This window comes from Orycteropus afer, unplaced genomic scaffold, assembly GCF_000298275.1.
Source record: "Orycteropus afer afer isolate SDZICR_OR568_19922 unplaced genomic scaffold, OryAfe1.0 scaffold00354, whole genome shotgun sequence".
In the NCBI taxonomy this organism is placed as follows: domain Eukaryota; kingdom Metazoa; phylum Chordata; class Mammalia; order Tubulidentata; family Orycteropodidae; genus Orycteropus; species Orycteropus afer.
The window spans coordinates 1,608,079-1,628,027 of NW_006921941.1; the positions used below are offsets into that span (position 1 = coordinate 1,608,079).

Below are 19,949 nucleotides of genomic sequence, written 5' to 3' on the forward strand. Positions count from 1 at the left end.
TACCATTTTACAGTCCCACCAGCAATGTATGAGAGTCCCAATCTCTCCATAACCTCGCCAGCATTTGTTTTTTTCTGTCATGTTGAACTTTGTTGCTAGTGCTGGAAGAAGATGGTACCTCATTGTTACTTTGATTTGCATCTCTGTAATAGCTAATGATCATGAGCATTTCTTCATATGTTTGTTGGCCACCTGAATATCCTCCTTGGAGAAGTGTCTATTCATATCTTCTGCCCATTTTTTAATTGGATTATTTGTCTTTTTGTTATTGAGGTGTTGGAGTTTTGTATAAATTTTAGTGATAAGTCCCTTGTCACATATGTCATTGCCAAATATTTTTTTCCAATCTGTAGGTTCTCTTTTGATTCTTTTGGAGAAGTCTTTGGAAGCACATACAAATTTAATTTTTAGAAAGTCCCATTCATCTAGCTTATCTTCTGCTGTTTGTGCATTTTGGATTATGCTTGATAGTCTGTTTATGCCACATATTAGGGCCCCTAAATTTGCCCCTAGTTTTTCTTTGAGGAACTCTGTAGTTCTAGGTTTCACATTTAAGTCTTTGATCCATCTGGAGTTAGTTTTTGTGTGTGGCGTGAGGTATGGATCTTGTTTAATTTTTCTGCAAATGGATTATCCAGTTTTGCCAGCACCATTTATTAAACAAACGGATATCCAGTTTTGCCAGTACCATTTATTAAACAAACAATCTCTTCCCCATTTAATGGACTTTGGCCCTTTGTCAAAGATCAGCTGACCATAGATTGATGGATCTATTTCTGGTTTCTCAATTCTATTCCATTGGTCTGTGTGTCTGTCATTATACCAATACCAGGCAGTTTTGACTACTGTGGCTGTATAGTAGGTTTTGAGATCCAGCAGTGTGAGACCTCCTACTTTGTTTTTCTTCTTCAATGGTGCTTTGCTTATCCTAGGTCTCTTTCTTTTCTGTATAAAGTTAGTGATTGTTTTTTTCATATCCTTAAAAAAGTTTGATGGGATCTGTATTGGGATTTCATTGAATGTATAGATTGCTTTGGGTAGAATTGACATTTTCACTATGTTCAATCTTCCTATCCATGAGCATGGGATGTTCTTCCATTTATGTAGATCTCTTATAGTTTCTTGTGGTAGTTTTTTATAGTTTTCTTTGTAGAAGTCTTTTATGTCCCTGGTAAGATTATTCCCAAGTATTTAATTTCTTTGTGGTAGGTATCATAAGTGGTATTGATTTCCTTATTTCTTTGTCAGCAATCTCTTTGCTGGTGTAGAGGACTCGAGCTGATTTTTGGATATTGATCTTGTATCCTGCCACGATGCTAAATCTCTCAATTAATTCCACTATATTTTTGACTGAGTCTCTTAGGTTTTTGAGGTATAGGATCATATCATCAGCAAATAGGGATGGTTTGACCTCTTCCTTTCCATTTTGGATGACTTTGATTTGGTGGAAAAGGAGGTGGTGGATTTCACTCAGTAAGTGGAGCTGCAGGAGTTGTGGGTGTGGTTGTTGTGTCGTATGGGCATAGTTGCTGTCTCCCACTCAGACAAAAACAACAATGGAAAAAGCATCAAAAAAGTAAAAGCGAGCAGACAAAAGAACATTCTATGTAAACACACAGAACAATCACCAATAAAAGGAAATAAAATGAAAAACCCCACAATATCTGGGTAGAGAGCTATAAGAAAAAAGGTAGAGTAGGAGAATAATGAAGAAAAAGATGGGAAAAATGCAAAAAAAAAAGAAAAAAACAAGGAACAGGGTTAACCATGAGAAAAAAATTGGAATCAGGTAGAGGGAAGAGAGATAAAAGTAAAAAATAGAAACTGGGAAGGGAAGAATAAAGAAGAAGAAAACGGACAATAATAATAATAATTTTAAAACAGAGAAAAACAAACTAAAAAAAGCACACACACACACCCCCCCCCCAAAAAAAAAAATCTAGGCAGGTTAGGGTAGGGCACCCAGACTCCGTCCTAGCACAAAGAGTGGGTTGAAATTCCGGCTGGCCCGGAAGGTGGGTGGGAGTGACAGATGGCTGCATCTTTGTTCACGAGGAGGGTATGGGCTATAGGAGTAACAAGAAGAATATCGTACCTTTCTAGTCATTGGCATCCGGAATGTCCTTGTGGTTCCCAGCAAGCAGGGCCTATTCTTAAGTCCCTGGAATCTGGGAGAATGCTGTCACTCTAAATACCCAAAATGGTCAGTCCACTTGTAAACATTAAAAATGGCTGCATCCTCCAGACAGGCAAAAGTCCACAGCTCAGCTCGCCTTCCTCTTTGCTGCTTCCCTGTTTATTCACCAACTACCAGTGCAGTCCTCTGTGCAATCACCGGCTAGCAGGACTGATTTTTAGGTTAATTCTTAGGTCCTAACACCACTTGGCTTTCTGTGCTATCAGGATCTGTGTCAGACTGCAGCTCAGTATATCTCCTTTTTTGGTGTTTTCATGCAAATTCTTCTACTAGTTGGAGTTTAGTCCACTTCTATATTCTTCCCTTCAAAGCTCCGTGCTCCTGGGTTTTCTTCTGTATCTCTGTTAATTGGTTCCCCTTTTCTTTGTTTAAGGGGGTCTGTACAGTCTTTCTGCCTGTTCATCCATCTTACCAGAACTTCCCTTTGGCTGAGAGATGGCAGGTTGAGAGAGACTGAGTGTTTTTCTTGATCTTGAATTGTAGCCTGGTTCTTCCCTAATAAACCCCATAATTTGTGAGTTCTGTGTGGCCACTGCAGCAAATTATCGAACCCAGCAGAGAGGTGGTAGGTGCTACAGGAGAAGCAGTTAGTGTCAGGGCTGGAGGGAGGCCGTATTTCTGGCCTTTCAGGGATAGGCCTTGGACTACTGATGGTGATTCTGTCTTCCTCTTTTGCAGTTAGAGGAGGTCAGAAGATGTGGCCTCCTTGCCCCTTTGGCAGATATTAAATGCTTGTGGACTGCCATCTACGATATGACTGTCGGTCTCTATTCATACAGAGCAAAAGCAAATGAAGGAAATCAAAGACTCAAATTAGAAACTAATTCACAAACTAATAACATCCACAAACCACAGCCTCTTCTAACTTGAGACCAGAAGAATTGGAGGGTACCTGGCTACCACTACTGACCATTCTAACCAGAGACATAGTAGAAGAGAAGAAAAATACAGAACAAAACTCAACCCGTTAACAAAAGGCCAGACCTACTGAACTGTTAGAGACTAGTAGGACCCCCCCCCCCCACAATACTATCACCTTTGTAATATGAAACTGAAGTTATTTCTTTAAGTCACCTTTCAGCCAAGCAATAGATTGGCTAATAAAATAAACAATACCTGTGAATAATGTGTTTGCTTAAACAGTGAACCAAACAATGAACCAAACAGTCAACATTTACCCAAAAACAAAGGTGAGAAGGCAAGGAGGAGAAAGGACACTGGATGAAAGGAAACAGAACAAATAGAATGGGAATAACAAGAATGCTGGCTGGGGTATAGTAAATTACGTATTGTGGCTTTTCTAGCAATAAGTCTTTGTAAACTCTGTGGCGGAATTTGCTGTGAGCAACTGACTAGTTCCGGATTGTTAAATTTATCTACCTGACGTATTTCTGTTGGGAACAGCAGGAAGCACTCTTCTGGGAAGTTCTCTCTCCTAGGTATATAGAATTCTGATGTTGGGATTGGTTAGTTTGCCCACTCTGCCATGCTTAAAAGGAGCCCTCTTAGAGGCAGAAGGTGCTGTTTCTGGCTTCTGACTGCTGGCTGAGAAAGAGGTACTGCTAAGAGAAACGTGCTCTTGAGAGACATGCATTTGCTGAGAGAGTGACGCAAGACACATGCAGTCCTGAGAGTACAATGTGCTACTGAGAGTGCTGGCTTCTGTGTGAGAGGGTGGGGTGTGGGAGACTGAGTGCATTTCTGAACTTGAATTGTAGCCTGTTGCTTCCCTAATAAGCCCCATAATCTGTGAGTTCTGTGTGGCCACTGCAGATAATTACCAGCCCCAGCAGAGAGGTGGGTGGTGGGTGCTGTAGGAAGAACTGTTGGTGAAAGGACCAGAGGAAGGCAGCATATCTGGCCTCACAGGAGTAGGCCTTGGGCTATTGATGGTGATTCTTTCTTCCTCTTGTGGGGTTGGAGGAGGTCTCCTTGTGGGGTTAGAGAAGGATGGGGCCTCCCTGCCCCTTTGGCACTGGCACATGGTGAAAATTGTAATTTGTATAGAAATTGTTAAAGGGGACCTAAATCACAGTTTTTAAAAATATGCGGTTGACATAATTGTCCACATAGACAATCCTAAAGAATCTACAAAAAAGCTACTAGAATTGGTGAATGAGATTGTTGTTGTTGTTGTTGTTGTTGTGTGCCATCAAGTCAGACCCGACTCATAGCGACCTTGTGTTTCCGAGGCAGTATCGCTAGGGAAGTAGATTGCCCAACCTTCCTTCTGAGGAATAGCTGGTGGGTTTGAACCACCAGCCTTCTGGTTAGCAGTCAAGTGCCTTAGGCACTAGGCTACCAGAGCTCCTGTAAGTGAGATTGTTGTTGTTGTTGTTGTTATGTGCTGTCGAGTCAGCCCTGACTCATAACGACCCCTCCTTGGGTTTCCAAGGCAGTATCACTACGGAAGTAGGATTGCCCAACCTTCCTTCCGAGGAGTGGCTGATGGGTTTGAACCGCCAGCCATCTGGTGAGCAGTCAAGTGCCTTAGCCACTATGCTAAGGTATGAACAAACAAACAAACAAAAAATCAAACTCAACTTCTATTGAGTCACTTTGACTCATAGCAACCCCTCCTTGGGTTTCTGAGGTGCTATCTCTACTCTGGTAGCATAGTGGCTAAGACACTTGCCTGCTAACCAGACGGCTGACGGTTCAAACCCACCAGCCACTCCCCGGAAGGAAGGTTGGGCAATCCTACTTCCGTAGTGATACTGCCTCGGAAACCCAAAGAGGGGTCGCTATGAGTTGGGTTTGACTCGATGGCACATAACAACAACAACAACATCTCTACAGAAGTAGATTGCCCAGTCTTCCTTCTGAGGAGTGGCTGGTGGCTTTGAACCACTAGCCTTCTGATTATCAGTCACATGCCTTAGGCACTGTGTCACCAGAGCTCCCCCACAAGGTACAGGATACAAAATCAATGTAGGAAATTGAAATTTTCAAAATTACCAACAAGTCTAACAAAACATATATAAGATTGGTACAATGAAAAAGCAAAACTTTGAATAACAAATTAAAGACCTAAGTAAATTAGGAGAAATGTCATGTTTGTGGACTGGATGTTGATTTTCTCAAAATTGATTTACAGAGTCAATGCAATCTTAACCATAAATAAGCATTCTTTTTTGCTCTGTTTAAATAGAAATTGACAAGCTAATTCTAAAATTATAAGCTAATTCAAAGAACCTAGAATAAACTGTGATGGTTAATTTTATGTGTCATTTTGGTTAGGCAGTGGTTCCAGTGGTTTGGCAAACACTAGACTAATAGGTGTTACATACATAATGGAATGACTTTCCGTAGTGTAAAATAACATGATGTATAATCAGTCGGTATAAAGGGAGTTTCCTTAGGATGGGTTCTGCCTCCAGAGATAAAATATTTTGGCAGAACTCTCTCTCTCCATTCTGCATTGTTTCCATTATCTGAGCTACCTATCTTGGCATGAAAGCCTGCAGAAGTCTCCAGCCTGCTGCCTGCTTTTACCAAGGTCATCAGCGTTTGTATAGTGAAGACTTTTCTGTCCTTATCTTGTTATTGTTACGTGCTACTGAGTTGGCTGTGACTCATAGTGACCCTATGTGCGGCAGAATGAAACACTGCCCTGTTTTGCACCATCCTCACGACCCTTGTCATACTTGAGCTCATCATTGCAACTGCCATGTCAAGCCATTTTGTTGAGGGTCTCCCCCTTTTTTGAGGACCCTATGCTTTACCAAACATGATATCCTTCTCCAGAGACTGGCCCCTGCTGACAGCCTTATCAAAGTAGGTGATACGAAGCCTGACCATTCTGGCTTCTAAGAAGTGTTCTGGCTATACTTCTTCCAAGATAGATTTGTTCATTCTCCTGGCAGTCCATAGTGTTTTCAGTATTCTTCACTGACACCATAATTCAAAGGCATCAGTTCTTCTGTGGTCTTTCTTATTCATTGTCCAGCTTTCACATGCATATGAGGTGATTGAAAATACCATGGCTTGGGTCAGATGCAATTTAATCTTCAAAATGACATCTTTGCTCTTTAACATTTTAATGAGGTCTTTTGCAGCAGATTTTCCCAGTACAATACATCATCTCATTTTTTGACTGCTGCTTCCATGAGCATTGATTGGGGATCCAAGTAAATGAAATCCCTGAAAACTTCATTCTTTACTCCATTTACTGTGATGTTACTTATTGGTCCAGTTATAAGGGCTTTTGTTTTGTTTATTTTGAGGTATAATCCATACTGAAGATTGTATTCTTTGATCTTCATCAGTAAGAGTTTCAGGTCATCTTCACTTTCAGCAAGCAAGGTTGTGCCATGTACATATTGCAGGTTGCCAATGAGTCTTCTTCCAGTCCTGATGCCACATTCTTCTTCATATAGTCCAGCTTCTTGGATTATTTGCTCACCATACAGATTGAATAAGCATGGTGAAAGTATACAACCCTGACACACACCTTTCCTAATTTTAAACCATGCAGTATTCTCTTGTTGTGTTCAAACAACAGCCTTCTGGTCTATGTACAGATTCCTCGTGAACACGATGAAGTGTTCTGGAATTCCCATTGTTTGCAAAGTTATCTATAATTTGTTGTGATTCACACAGTTAAATGCCTTTGCATAGTCAATCAGATGGTACATCTTTCTGGTATTCTTTGCTTTCAGCCCAGATCCGTCTGGCATCAGCATTGGTATCTCTCATTACAAGCCCTCTTCTGAATCTGGCTTTAATTTTTGGAGCTCTCTGTCAATGTAATACTGCAACAAGTTTTGTATTATCCTCAGCAAAATTTTACTTGCATATGATATTAATGACATGGTTCAGTAATTCCACATTTTTGTTGGATCACCATCTTTGGAATGGCCACAAATACAGTTCCCTTCCAGTCGGTTGGCCAGGTAGCTGTCTTCCAAATTTCTTGGCCTAAGCAAGCGAGCGCCTCCAGGGCTGCATTTGTTTGTTGAAACATCTTAAAGGGTATTCTGTCACTTCCTGGAGCCTTGTTTTTTGCCAATTTCTTCAGTGCAGCTTGGACTTCTTCCTTCAGTACTGTCAGTTCTTGATCATGTGCTACCTCCTGAAGTGCTTGATTGTAGACCAATTCTTTCTGGTACACTGACTCTGTGTATTTGTTCTATCTTCTTTGGATACTTCCTGCATCATTCAATATTTTTCCCATAGAATCCTTCAATATTGCGACTCTTGACTTGGAATTTTTTCTTCAGTGTGAGAAATGCCAAGTATGTTCTTTCATTTTGGCTTTCTAATTCCAGGTCTTGGCATATTTCGTTATAATACTTTACTTTGTCTTTCAAGCTGCCCTCTGAAATCTTCTGTTTAGCTCTTTTATTCCATCACTTCTTTTCACTTTAGTTACTCTCTGATAAAGAGCAAGTTTTGGTCCCTTCTGACATCCATTTTGGTCTTTTCTTCTTTTCCTGTCTTTTTAATGAGCTTTTGCTTTCTTCATGTATAATGTCCTTGATGTCAATCCACAACTTGTCTGGTCTCTGATCATTGGTGTTCAATGCATCAAATCTTTTCTTCAGATGGTCTTTAAATTCAGGTAGGATATAATCGTCATATTTTGACTCTAATGGATTCATTTTAATTTTCTTCAGGTTCAACTTGAACTTGCACACAAACGTTTTCTTGCACTTCAGCTTAGGTACAATAAATAGCTTTTGGCACTCTTCATCATCATTGCGTATTTCTTAAAATCACTTCCTTTCTTGGCTTCTCCTGATTTTGTGTCTACCCCTTAGATTATTCTCTTACAGTATTTTTTGCTGCTTTGTTTCCTTCTGTTAATTCTCTTAAGTCAAAGGACTTAAGCAAACTTAAAGCAAACTGCAGATACGAGAATGACCCAAATTTGGTTTTTGTAAAAAAACATTTTGGTACAATGTTTAAAAATTTTTAAAAGGATTAATTAATATATAACGTGCAGTGTGTAGTTTGGCACAGGCCCCATCACTCCCTAATTGTAGTCCAGCTTAACCCATTTCTCTACCTACCTGGACCCTCCCGAGTTATTCACCTCTGCTCAAAGTGTTGGGGATGTACTTGGTTCTCATAAAGATCCAGTGTTTAAATACATCTATGTATTGATGACTTCTAAATTTTCTTTTTTAATGTCATTTGGGTGAAAGTTTCCTAAGGAAATTGGTTTTCCATTCAGGAATTCTTACACATTTTGTTTTTTGACATTCATTGCAGCCCCCACCATATTACAGCACTCTTCCCACTTTCTCCCTGTGTTTACCATTTCCTTTTTATCCTTTTTTTCTGTTTCTTCTAAACTTCTTTTATCCCTGGGCAAATCCTTCCCTTTTGATCTCATATGGTTGATTAATCTTATGTGTGCATACCTTCCTGGTATTATTGTTCATCGTACAGGCTTGTCTGTCATTTAGCTGAAAGTTGAGCCAGGGGGGTTAAGTTTGGTTACAGTCCTGAAAGATATCCATGCCATAATCTCAGGGATTCCACCAGTCTCTATTAGATCAGTGAGCCTGGTCTTTTTTATGATTTTGAGTTTTGTTCCATATTTTTCTTCCACTCTTTTGTGATCCCTTTCAGAGAAGTCAGCTGTAATAGTGGGGTGTGATCTAGTTCTTCTGGTCTCAGGGTTGTAGAGGCTGGGGTTCACGTTGTCCGTTAGACTTTTGGGAGAATTATTTCCTTACATTTTTTATTTTGTTTATTCTTCTTTGCTCTGAATGGTGAGAGACCAATAATTGTACTTTACATGGCCTCTCACTAGCTTTTAAGACCTCAGTCACTACTCATCAAAGTAGAGTGTAAGACGTTGTCTTTGTGGACTGTGTTATGCCAATTGACCTTAGTGTCCCCTGAGACTATGGGTCTGAGCCACCATGCCTAGCAACTCATTCCCTAAAGGTATTTGGTTATGACTAAGAAGTTTTCGTGACTCTGACCCCTGTATGCTCCACTATAGTCATTTATATATTTGTAATACATGGACATATGTATGTAGAAATGTCCTGTTTCAAACCTATATATATTTGTGCGTGTAGACCCATTCATTTTCCCATTCCTTTTCAGCTTGAATAACTATCTATCCACTTGTAAATTATCATTACTACTGTTATTGCAGGATTATGTATATAATAGTATTCACCTTTGTTGCCGTTAACTCTTGTGTTCCTCCCTCTGATTTCCTCTGCCTTGTTTATTTTGTGCTGACCTCCCTCTTATTATATCTTGCCTTTCCCTTCACCCAAGTTAATATGTACCTACTCTCTAGTGATTTCCCTTTCCTCTCTCATCACTGGTAACCTTTAAAGAATGATTCTTTCTCTGTGTAAACCTTTTCTTGACTTTCACAGTAGTGGTCTCATACAATATTTGTCCTTCTGTGAGATGACTTCCAGATTCACATCTCTAACTTTTAGTGTCTGTCAAAATTTGATTATATAGTTGATTCTCGTTATTCTTGAACGCTGTATTTATGAATTTGCATACTTGATAAAATTTGTTAGGAACTGTAAAATCTCCACTTGCATTGTACTGTTGTAGTCATTCGCAGATATGTGCAAAGTGGTGAAAAATTCGAGTTGCCCAGTGTACACATTACCAGCTGAGATCAGAAAAGGTATGCTGTGCCTTTTTCGTGCTGTCATAAATGTAAACAAGTTCTTTTTTTCTGTCTATTTAGTGCCATGTGCCCCCCCCCCCATTTTTGTGCTTTTTATTGGTAATTATGTGGTTTAAATAACCTGTAAGCATAGAGCTGAAATGGTGTCTATTCTTAAGTACAAGAAGGCTGTGATGTACTTTCTGGAGAAAACGTGTGGTAAGTTTCATTTAGATATGAATCATGGTGCTGTTGGTTGTGAGGTCAGTGTTACTGAATCAAGAATGTATGTTAAATAAAGTGTCTTTAAACAAATACTTATAAAACAAAGTTATGTATTGCTTGGTTGACAAAAATGTTGTGATCAGAGGCTCACGAGAACCTAAATATATTTCCCATAGGGCAATTCAGTGTTTGCTTCAACTTTATATAGAGCATAACTACTGTGACTAATGAGAATTTACCATATTTATTCAACTGCTTATTTGTCATTCTTAGTCACATTGTAGACAATATTGAACAATTTGAGAGTTTTTGAATCATAATTGAAATGGCATAATAAGAATCTTTGTGTAGTAGAAGTATAGCAGTATAACATAATGCAGTGAAAAGACAATGTACAGAGTGGGAAAAAATATTTGGAAAGCAGGTGTGTGATAAGGGTTTATTATCCAGCATATATAGAGAATTCATACAGCTCAAAAACAGACAAATAGCACAATTTAAAAATGGGCAAAGGACTTGAATAGACATTTTATCACAGAAGATGTAGAAATGGCCAATAAGCACATGAAAAGATGTTCAGCATTATTAGTCATTATAGAAATTTAAATTTAAATCGCAATGAGATGCCAGGTTGGTTATTTAAAAATAGAAAAACAATAGAAAATAATAGTTGTTAGTGTAGATGGAGGAAAATAGGAACATTTCCATTGCTGATGGGAATGTAAAATGGTGCAGGCATGATGGAAAACATTTTGGCAGTTCCTCAAAAAGTTATACATAGAATTAGTATATGAACCAGCATTTCCACTCCTAGATATATTCTCCAAAGGTCAAAAGTAGGAAAGCAAGCATACACGTATGTACCAATTTTCATTGCAGCAATATTCACAATAGCCAAAAGGTGGAAACAATCCAAGTGTCCATCAGCAGATGAATAGGTAAATGTGGTATATCCATACAGTGAAATATTATTCAGCCATAAATGCTATGATATGTATTAACTTTGAAAACTTTGTACTAAGTGAAATATATACAGAAAGAGAAAGAATGTTGAACAGAAGCTATTTATTTTATGATGAGAAATTATAAGAGTATTTGTGCATTGGGAAGAGAATGAGTCAGTGGAGAAGGAGAAATGGATGAAAGAAAGGGGGGGAGAATTACATATACCAAGGAAATAATTAGGGGGAAAAATGGAGTGAAATTAGAAAGATTTTGGTAAATAGATTTAAAAGTCACAAAGTGGAAATCTGGGTAGATAATGGGATTGCTATCTTCTGCCATACGCTTCTTGAAGTAGAGAAGGTCATAAGTTGAAAACAAGGAAGGTAGAGTTTGGTAATTTTGAGGACAGCAGGCATGAAGTAGTCATTCAGACAATCAACTCAGAAGGAAAATGTAATAGGATTTCCAGGCAATGCTGAGTGCCCTTAAATTTTAATGTCATCATTTTAAAGGAAACTAGTCAGTTGGATGTTTGATTTCTCCACCAGTGTGCTGCTGCTTGAATTCAGGCAAGGATAAGATTGAACCAGAGCTGGGGTTTTGCCAGGCAAATAGGATAGTGGGAGAAAAAGGCAAGAAAATTAAGGATGTTTGTAAAGCAATGATTATAAGGATGTCTATAAACTTTCAGAGGGCTAAAGGAGGAAACACACGTAAGAAAAGAATGATGGAAAATATAAACCTGATAGAATTAGTTATCCTTATGATTTTAAAGAATTATTGAAGTGTTCGAGTAAGTAATGTGTGGAGGTCAGAGGATGAGCAGGAGAATAAATGAATCAGTATGTTATCAATACACCCACTCCTCACTTATTGCCATGATTAGGTTTCAGAGACCATGTATTTGTGCAGAAATGGAGGATGACCACATCAGATCTCAAAATAGAAGATGAGTACATCATTACATGGCTGCCAAATTTCATCGTTACATTATTGTCAATTTTCATCATTACATAACTGCTAAACCGCTGAGAATCATGGCCTAGCCAAGTTGATACAGACCCTTAACCATTTACAACCAGTGTTATGCTCACTTTGTACCTTGACATTCATTACTTTTGCCAGATACATGTCATTAATGCCAAAATAGTTGGATAATAGGTTTTTTCTATTGTTGTAAATACGAAATGTTGAATAATAAAATAGTCGATAAGTGAGGAACATGTATAGCGAGTAATAAACTATTGAGCCCTAGGCTGAAAAGAACCATGGGTCAAAGGGCTGATAGTGAGTTTCAAAATAACTGGAATTGTATGTTGTGAGAAACACAAAAGTAATGTGTTTATTTTTTCCCAAACTTGGATGAGAATGTGGTTAAATAGGAATCTGTATGTACTTGAGTGGACATTTTAATCTAAATATATATGGTTACTCAGTTAATGACATAGCATGTTTCTCTTCAAAATTATTGTTTTAGAAAACGGAATCTTGGCATTGTCTTCCTCAAGAAATGGACTTTTCTCAAACATTGGATACATCCCAGACCAGGTTTAATGTGAGAGAGGAAGGGGCTGAAGTAACAGACTTCCCCTCTCTGGAGGAAGGTGTATTGACCCAATCAGAAAATCAAGTAAAGGAACACAACAGAGATTTCTTATGTTCTCCATTGATAGGTAATGCCTCTTTATTTTAAACTAGTAGTAATATCTCATATTTGTAAAACAGCTTCAATTAATTGAAACTCCTATAACTAAATCCTTTGTTGAGTTAGAGGCGCTCTGTAGAGCTCTACTCAAAGGTTGATAACTTAATTCTGTTTTGTTTTTTTTTTTTGCACTGGCCAGCTCCTCTAGTTATGTTAAATGTGAAGGTACCCCTCATTTTATCACATCCTTTTGCTCACAGAAGGCAGATAATGTGTCACTTTTCTCTCTAGTGAGTACACTTCTCCAGTGCCAAATTTGTGTTGTTCTTCTTGGGATAAGCCATATATTATCCTTTGATTATTTCCCTCAATAACTGAGACTCCATAATCCCTAAAAACCAAACATTCATGCTTATTCCATTTATTTCTTAGAATTAATGTAACATATATTATTTTCTTTAGCTTTGAGTCCCAAAAATTGATAGAGAGGCCAAGGACCTTGTTTGAGGTAGATTATATTGCTTTCCTCTGTTTGATATAGAATTGATGTGCTAGTTCTTTGTAGGAGATATTTTAGAACCTTTCAAATTAATAAGTTAGGAGATAGATCTATAATAGGACTATTTTGGATCATTGACGATATATAAGAATGCTTAACTAATATAATTAAATTTTCCCATGCCTAAATCATAGTTCCGAAAAATATTGCTCTGTCCTTTTTTAAAAAGTGAAATACAACAACTAGAATTTTCTATATAATGCTAGAAATGTTTATAAAAGACTGCTGCTCTGATAATGGGTAATGAAAATTAAACATAATTATGTGTTTATCAGTTTTAAGATTAAACTTTCATTTTTTAAATATTTCTCTAAAACTATACATAGCTATCCTTTATCTTGATTATTGCTTGAATTACTAAAACTTTTACTTTTAGTTATAATATCTGATTAATATATTATTGAGTAATTTTTTAAATAGAAGAACATTTCCTTGTATACGTTTTAAGGAATCCTTTGTTTGTAAATTAAAATTATCTTGAGGATAAAAATTTTAGGTTTATGTTTTTTAAAAGATAAGAACAAACTGAAAACTAGAGATTAGAAACAATACCAAATCATTTTATTTCCAATGAAATTTAAGATTTTACTATGAATTCTAACTTCTTAATATTCTATTAGCCTTAAATTCCAGAATCACTGATTGGCTCAGTGGGAGTGTTTTAAAGGAAGGGAGGTTCTGATTGGATAATTAGGATTAGCCTTTTTTAAGGGAGCAGGGATTCCACTGTGAAGATTGTCTTGCCAGAGTTTTGTAGGGAAGCTTGAATAGAATTTATTCAACATTTTTTTTCTCCCAAATGTAAGCTAATGCTATCCAAATAAAAATATCAGTGACAATCTATTCTATGATGTAGATCATTAAAATTCATTTCATTTCTAAATTTTAAGAAAAATGTTGACAATGAGAGTATCCTTGCGGGAGGAGATGATGATGATAGTAGGTGAAAGAGTGTGGGAGTCCATCCTTTGAGAAGAGGTTAATCAGATATATGAAGGGCTGTCATGCTAAAGAGGAAATAATTTATTTTCCATTCATTCATTCATTCATTCAACAGATACCTAAGTATCTACTTTGTGTTTGAGGAGCTCTGGTGGTGTAGTGATTAAAACATTGGGCTGATAACCAAAAGGTCAGAGATTCGAACCCATCAACCACTCCACGGGAGAAAGATGAGGCAGTCTGCTTCTGTAAGAAATACAGCTTTGAATACCCTATGGGGCAGTTCTTCTTTATCCTCTAAGGTCACTATGAGTTGGAATTGACTCGATGGTAGTGGGTTTTTAGTGGGTACTAAAATTGTTCAATTGTGATGGGGGAAGGTGCAGCGTATGTATGTGACAGCATTAAGAGTATTTTGGCACATGAAGTGAAGGGCAGGTGACACGATGGTAAACTCTAGGAACCCTAAGCTTGCAATGGTTTCCTAGAGAAGAGTGGTGAAACAGTGGATTCTTCACTTTGTGTATATTAATAGTCATTTGAAACTCAAGAAACTATAGTCAGCAATGAATATTCATGTTGAAAAAACAATTTAGATTTGTAAAACATCACTCATTAGTTAAGTTAGTATCCACTAAAAACCCACTCTTTGATGCTGGAAATATATAGGTAAAAGCTGTCCCCTCTTTGGGGAAGACAATATTCAAGCAACATTCTGTAAGAGATGTTACAGAAGGGTTTTCAGCACTGGTCATGGAATTGTACTATGCAGTTTTTAATATGTTTTTTTATATAAACTTTATGACTCCAGGTTGTCATTTATTATAGATTAAGTCCATCTGATAGCTAAAGGAAATTCATTATTACTTTTTTATTCCTAAATACTGTTACTGTAGTATGTAGACTGTTAACCAATGGCAAATGTCATTGATGATAACCAGTACCAGAATGGTTAGATTTATCAAGAAAAAGGGATCCAAAACATCAACAGCTATCCAGTTGTAAAGAAATAAGCAGCCAAAAACTGTAAGAAAATGGCATTGCCAGTAAGAGATACAACTTTCTGATCCCAACACACACACAAACACACTTACTCTCTTTCTTATTCTCTCTCTAACTCTTTAATTTTGGGCCTGCTTATATAGCAAGTCTCTTTTTCAATTTATCTGGCATAACTCCCCCAACTCCACCCTGAAATATTTTTAAATATTACAAAGATGCTGAGATGCTGCTTATTACTTATTATTCCTTAGTAATAGGAGTTATTTTAAGTAACCTGGATTTTCCTCATCTATAGATCTTGGTGTTAGTGATAAACTTAAAAAAAAAAAAAAAAAAAGACAAGACTCAGGTACTCTAAATGCTCAGTTTATGGTAATTGGAAGCAGTAAGTCTGCTACACTTGCCCAGAGTGCAGGTAGCCTTAGTATTTTTGAGGACATTGTAAAAAAACCCTTCATAATTCTTAGAGCGTTGAAGGACTTTTTTTTAAATGAAGATTTAAGACTGATTCTCTAAGCCAGGCCAAAGAAGAACCATATCAGTTTGTCCTTCGTGGTAAAGGTTATTAATTTCTATTAGTGTCTCATTTTTAATTAATTAATTCAATAAATTGTTGTTGTTATGTGCCGTCGAGTCGGACCTGACTCATAGTGACCCCTCCTTGGGTTTCTGAGGTGATGTCACTACAGAAGTAGATTGTCCAACCTTTCTTCCGAGGAGTGGCTGGTGGGTTTGAACCTCCAGCCTTCTGGTTTCCAGTCACGTGCCTTAGGCACTATGCTACCAGAGCTTCTATTTATTTTTCAGTAATTCCAGTTTGAGTGGTAAGTATGCTAAGTACTTTGGCATAGGTATTGAGGATGCACAAGTAAATAAACCAGACATAGTATTGATGAACTTGGTGGGAGGCAGACAGAAAAGGTTAAAACAAGAGTGAGTCGAATTGTGATGGGGGAAGGTGCAGAGTATGTATGTGACAGCAGTAACAGTGTTTTGACACATGAAGTGAAGGGCAGGTGACATGATGGTAAACGCTAGGAACCCTAGGTTTCCAATAGTTTCCTAGAGAAGGGTGGTGAGAGAGTAGAGTCTTCACTTTGTATATAGTAGTATGTTGTTGTTGTTATGTGCCATCAAGTCATCCCCGCCTCATAGCGATCCCTCCTTGGGTTTCCGAGGCAGTATCACTACAGAAATAGATTGCCCAACCTTCCTTCTGAGGAGTGGCTGGTGGGTTTGAACCACCAACCTTCTGGTTAGTAGTCAAGTGCCTTAGGCATTATGCTACCATAGCTCCTATATAGTAGTATAGTCATTTCAAACTCAAGAAATTATAGTGTAGCAATGAATATTCATATTGAAAAAACAATTTAGTTTTATAAAATATCATCCATTAGTTAAATTTAATTAGAATGATGTTGGTTTTATTGTTTTGTTTCTATTAATGTTTAATTTGTTTAATTTTATAGTTGTATCAGTGCTATCAGGAATAGGGAATTTATACCTAATTTGTATGTATGTAAGGGAATTAAGAATTATTTAAGTCAACAGTCAGGAATCTGTAAGAATTTCTTTTTTTTTCCCCCTTTGAAACAGTAGTTCTTAAACCTTTGGCCACAGAGCCCCTTTAAACACTTAAAAATTACTGAGCCCTCCAAAGAACTATTGTTTATGTGGTTTGTATCTTGTATTGATAATTTCTCATTGGAAATTTAAATTGAGGAATTCAAAAATATTAATTTTAAAATGATAACAGTTCTGTTACATGTTAGGCTTAAATAACATAGTTTTATTAAAAAATAACTTTTCCAAAACAAAAAAAAATTTAGTGAGAAGAATAGCATTGTTTTACTTTTTCAAACAATTTGTTAATAAAAAAAAGGTATTGTAATGACTGACTTAATAGAAGATAGGTAGATTCTCATAAATGTTTCTTCATCCAAACTGTTGCTAAAGCACTGCTTGAACAATTTCTCTTAGAAAGATCAGCACAAGGCTGGTCCCTATGGTGTGGAGGTTAAAGATGTCCCAAGTGTCCAAACTACCGTGCCACTCCATCATTTCAGACATTAACTCCTCCTCCTCCCAGCAATCTCCCCCATCTTAGGGTTCTGTATTTTGCTATAACGCCCCACAGAACTCACAGACACCCAAGGGATCATCTCACGTAGTAGTGGTAGAGGCTGGCAAGCTGGCAAGTTCCAGGTCTATGAGTGGGTCTGGAGGATCCTCCCAATTTTCAGGGTTTGATGAACCTCGATCAGCAGATCAGATGATGGCTGCTGTCCCAAACCCAGAAGTGAGATGAGCATGAGCCAAAACACAGAAGCAGAGCGAGAGGAGGGTGAACCTTCCCAGGAGATTCGTAGGTATACCCTCAAGGAACTAAGGGTAGTGGTTTGAGTTATACCCTCCAGCAAGGCAGGACTCAAGATACATTCCACCTGTGTTACTCCCAACAGAAGTAACCCAAGTTGATGGGTTCAGTAGCTACTCACTCAAGGGAAATCCTACCACAGAGCCGATTACCAGTCATTATAGGGAGTGACTACTACGAGCTACCCAGCCAAGTTGACACCCAACTTTAGCTACCACACCACCCCAAATAGGCATGAATAATAGGATTTACAATACATCACCAAATGGAGGACAATGGCTAGAAGGGCCACATCAAGCAATTAACTGCAAGCACTCATCATGTAACTTCAGGAAAATTTTTACCATGCTCTCATGAGAGAATATGAGTGAATAAGGTGAAGACCTCTTAATATTGAGTATCGTTTTGATCCTACACACTCCTTCACAGTACTTAGAAATGCCCAAGGATTCCTGGATGACATTTGATATAAGCAGTGTGGTTTCTTTCCATTACTTAAGATTGAAAGAAATACTCATAATGATCGAGAACTAAAATTTAGCCAGAGATTTTAAGTTCAGATTTCACCCTGGCACTGAATGTGGACAAATTACTTAACCTTTCTTAACTTTTGTCATCTGGTTCCTCATCATAATACCTATCCTTTAAGATTGTTATGAACTTTAAACGAAATATTGTAGGTTAAGGCTTGAACCTTAGTAGGCATTCAATAAATGGTAGGTAGTGCTACTGCTGTTGTTGTATTATTCCATTGCTTGTAGAAACTTCCAGAGGGCAACATATTTAGTTTCTTTAAAGTATTATTTGAGTAAGTTAAACAGTTTTCAGCATCACCCAATATTTTTATATTTGAAACTTTGCAGTCATACAAGACAGCTTTGTTTCTCCTGATTTGCCTTTGCTGACTTGCCTGACACAGGATCAAGAGTTTGGACCTGATTCCCTATTTCACCAAAGTGAACTAGATTTTGCACCTCTGAGGTAAAATGATTTATTTTTTTATTTGCATATAACCTTTCTACTCTTTCTTTTCTTATTCTAAATTGTTACTAATATTAATGACTTCAGGCTTAGGTGGGATGTTGGGGTAGGGGTTAGATAGTCTCAGCATACATGCTGAAGATAATTAAGGCCCTCAGTTAAGACATAATGTGTATTAATGTGCCACAGTAACATATGTGTAGAAATGACCTGGATGACTAGTTTATTTTTAAATAATTCAAACTATTATCCTCTAGAATACTCATAATGGGAGATAAATCTGGAATTCTTGAAACCATTTTTGGAGTTATCTAAGAACATACATTTTCCTCTTAGAACTGAAAAGAAAGCAAAAATCCTTCAATGAAAAACTATAGATGTTTAGAAAGCAAAAAGTTAATCTGTACCCTTTCTCCTGTGTTTTACTTTATAATCAGTGAAGTGGTCTATACACATTAGATATTCAACCAGTTAAAGTTATTGTTATATTTTGGAAGTAGAGCTCTTCTTGAATAGTTTTCAATAATAGATGGTCAATAATAAAAGAATTAAAAAAGAAAAAAAAAAAAAAAAACTCACTGCCATTGAGTCGATTCTGACTCAGGGACTCCCTTTGAATTTCTTTTCTTTTTTTTTAATTGTGATTTGGGTGAAGATTTACAGAGCAGTTTCACTTTCCATACAGCAGTTCACATATGCTTTGTCTCATGTCATTGACCACAGTTCACAATGCAACAGCTCCCCTCCCACTTCCTCCCCATAGTTACCCCCTTCTCAGTGTCCATCCCTCCATGCACTCCTGCCCCCTGAGCTTTCTCCCTGTGCATAAGCAGCCCTTCTTTCTCCCATGATTGTTCTCTCCAAGGAGTGTATCTACCTGACGTAAATGTTCAACTCATATGCCTGTCTTTTGTTTGGCTGGAAACCATAGTGTGGGTTCAATTCCAGACCTGAAGGGCAGCTAGGGGCATAGACTCAGTGTTCCACCAGGCTCTATCAGAACAGCAAACCTGGTCCCCCCCCCCCCTTTTTTTTTTTTCCCTTTTTTTTTTTTCTCCAAATGATTTTGAGTTTTGTTCCACATTGTTCTCCTTCTCTATCCAGGATCCTCTACATAGATTCCCTTCCAAGTAGATGACAGTGGTAGCGGGCATCATCTAGTTCTTCTGGTCTCATAGTCATATAGGCTGCAGATCAGATGGTGTACCAGTCGCTAGGACTAATTGTTTCCATGAATCTTTGGTTTTCTTCATTCTTCTTTGCTTTGGATGAGGAGAGACCCATTGTTGTATCTAGATGGCAGCTTGCTAGCTTTTAAGGTACCAGTTGCTACTCGCCAAAATAGGAGGTGGAACAACATTTTGTATAGTATGTTATGCCAGTTGAGCTTGATGTCCCCTGCGACTATGGTCCCATGCCCACAGGTTCAAGTACTCGGTCCCTCTGGGTAGCTGGCTGTGACCAAGCAGTGACCACAAC

The 19,949-nt window shown here is 37.7% G+C and overlaps 1 protein-coding gene across 1 annotated transcript in view; it reads left to right on the forward strand.

Moving 5' to 3' along the window:
- The window catches only part of ALMS1 (ALMS1 centrosome and basal body associated protein), a 303,819-nt gene that overhangs the window by 77,031 nt on the left and 206,839 nt on the right, over nucleotides 1-19,949 (forward strand). Inside the window, exons 3-4 of the mRNA XM_042782512.1 lie at nucleotides 12,442-12,637; nucleotides 18,353-18,470. Coding sequence (XP_042638446.1) covers nucleotides 12,442-12,637; nucleotides 18,353-18,470 — 314 coding nt within the window. The remainder of the gene's footprint in view (nucleotides 1-12,441; nucleotides 12,638-18,352; nucleotides 18,471-19,949) is intronic.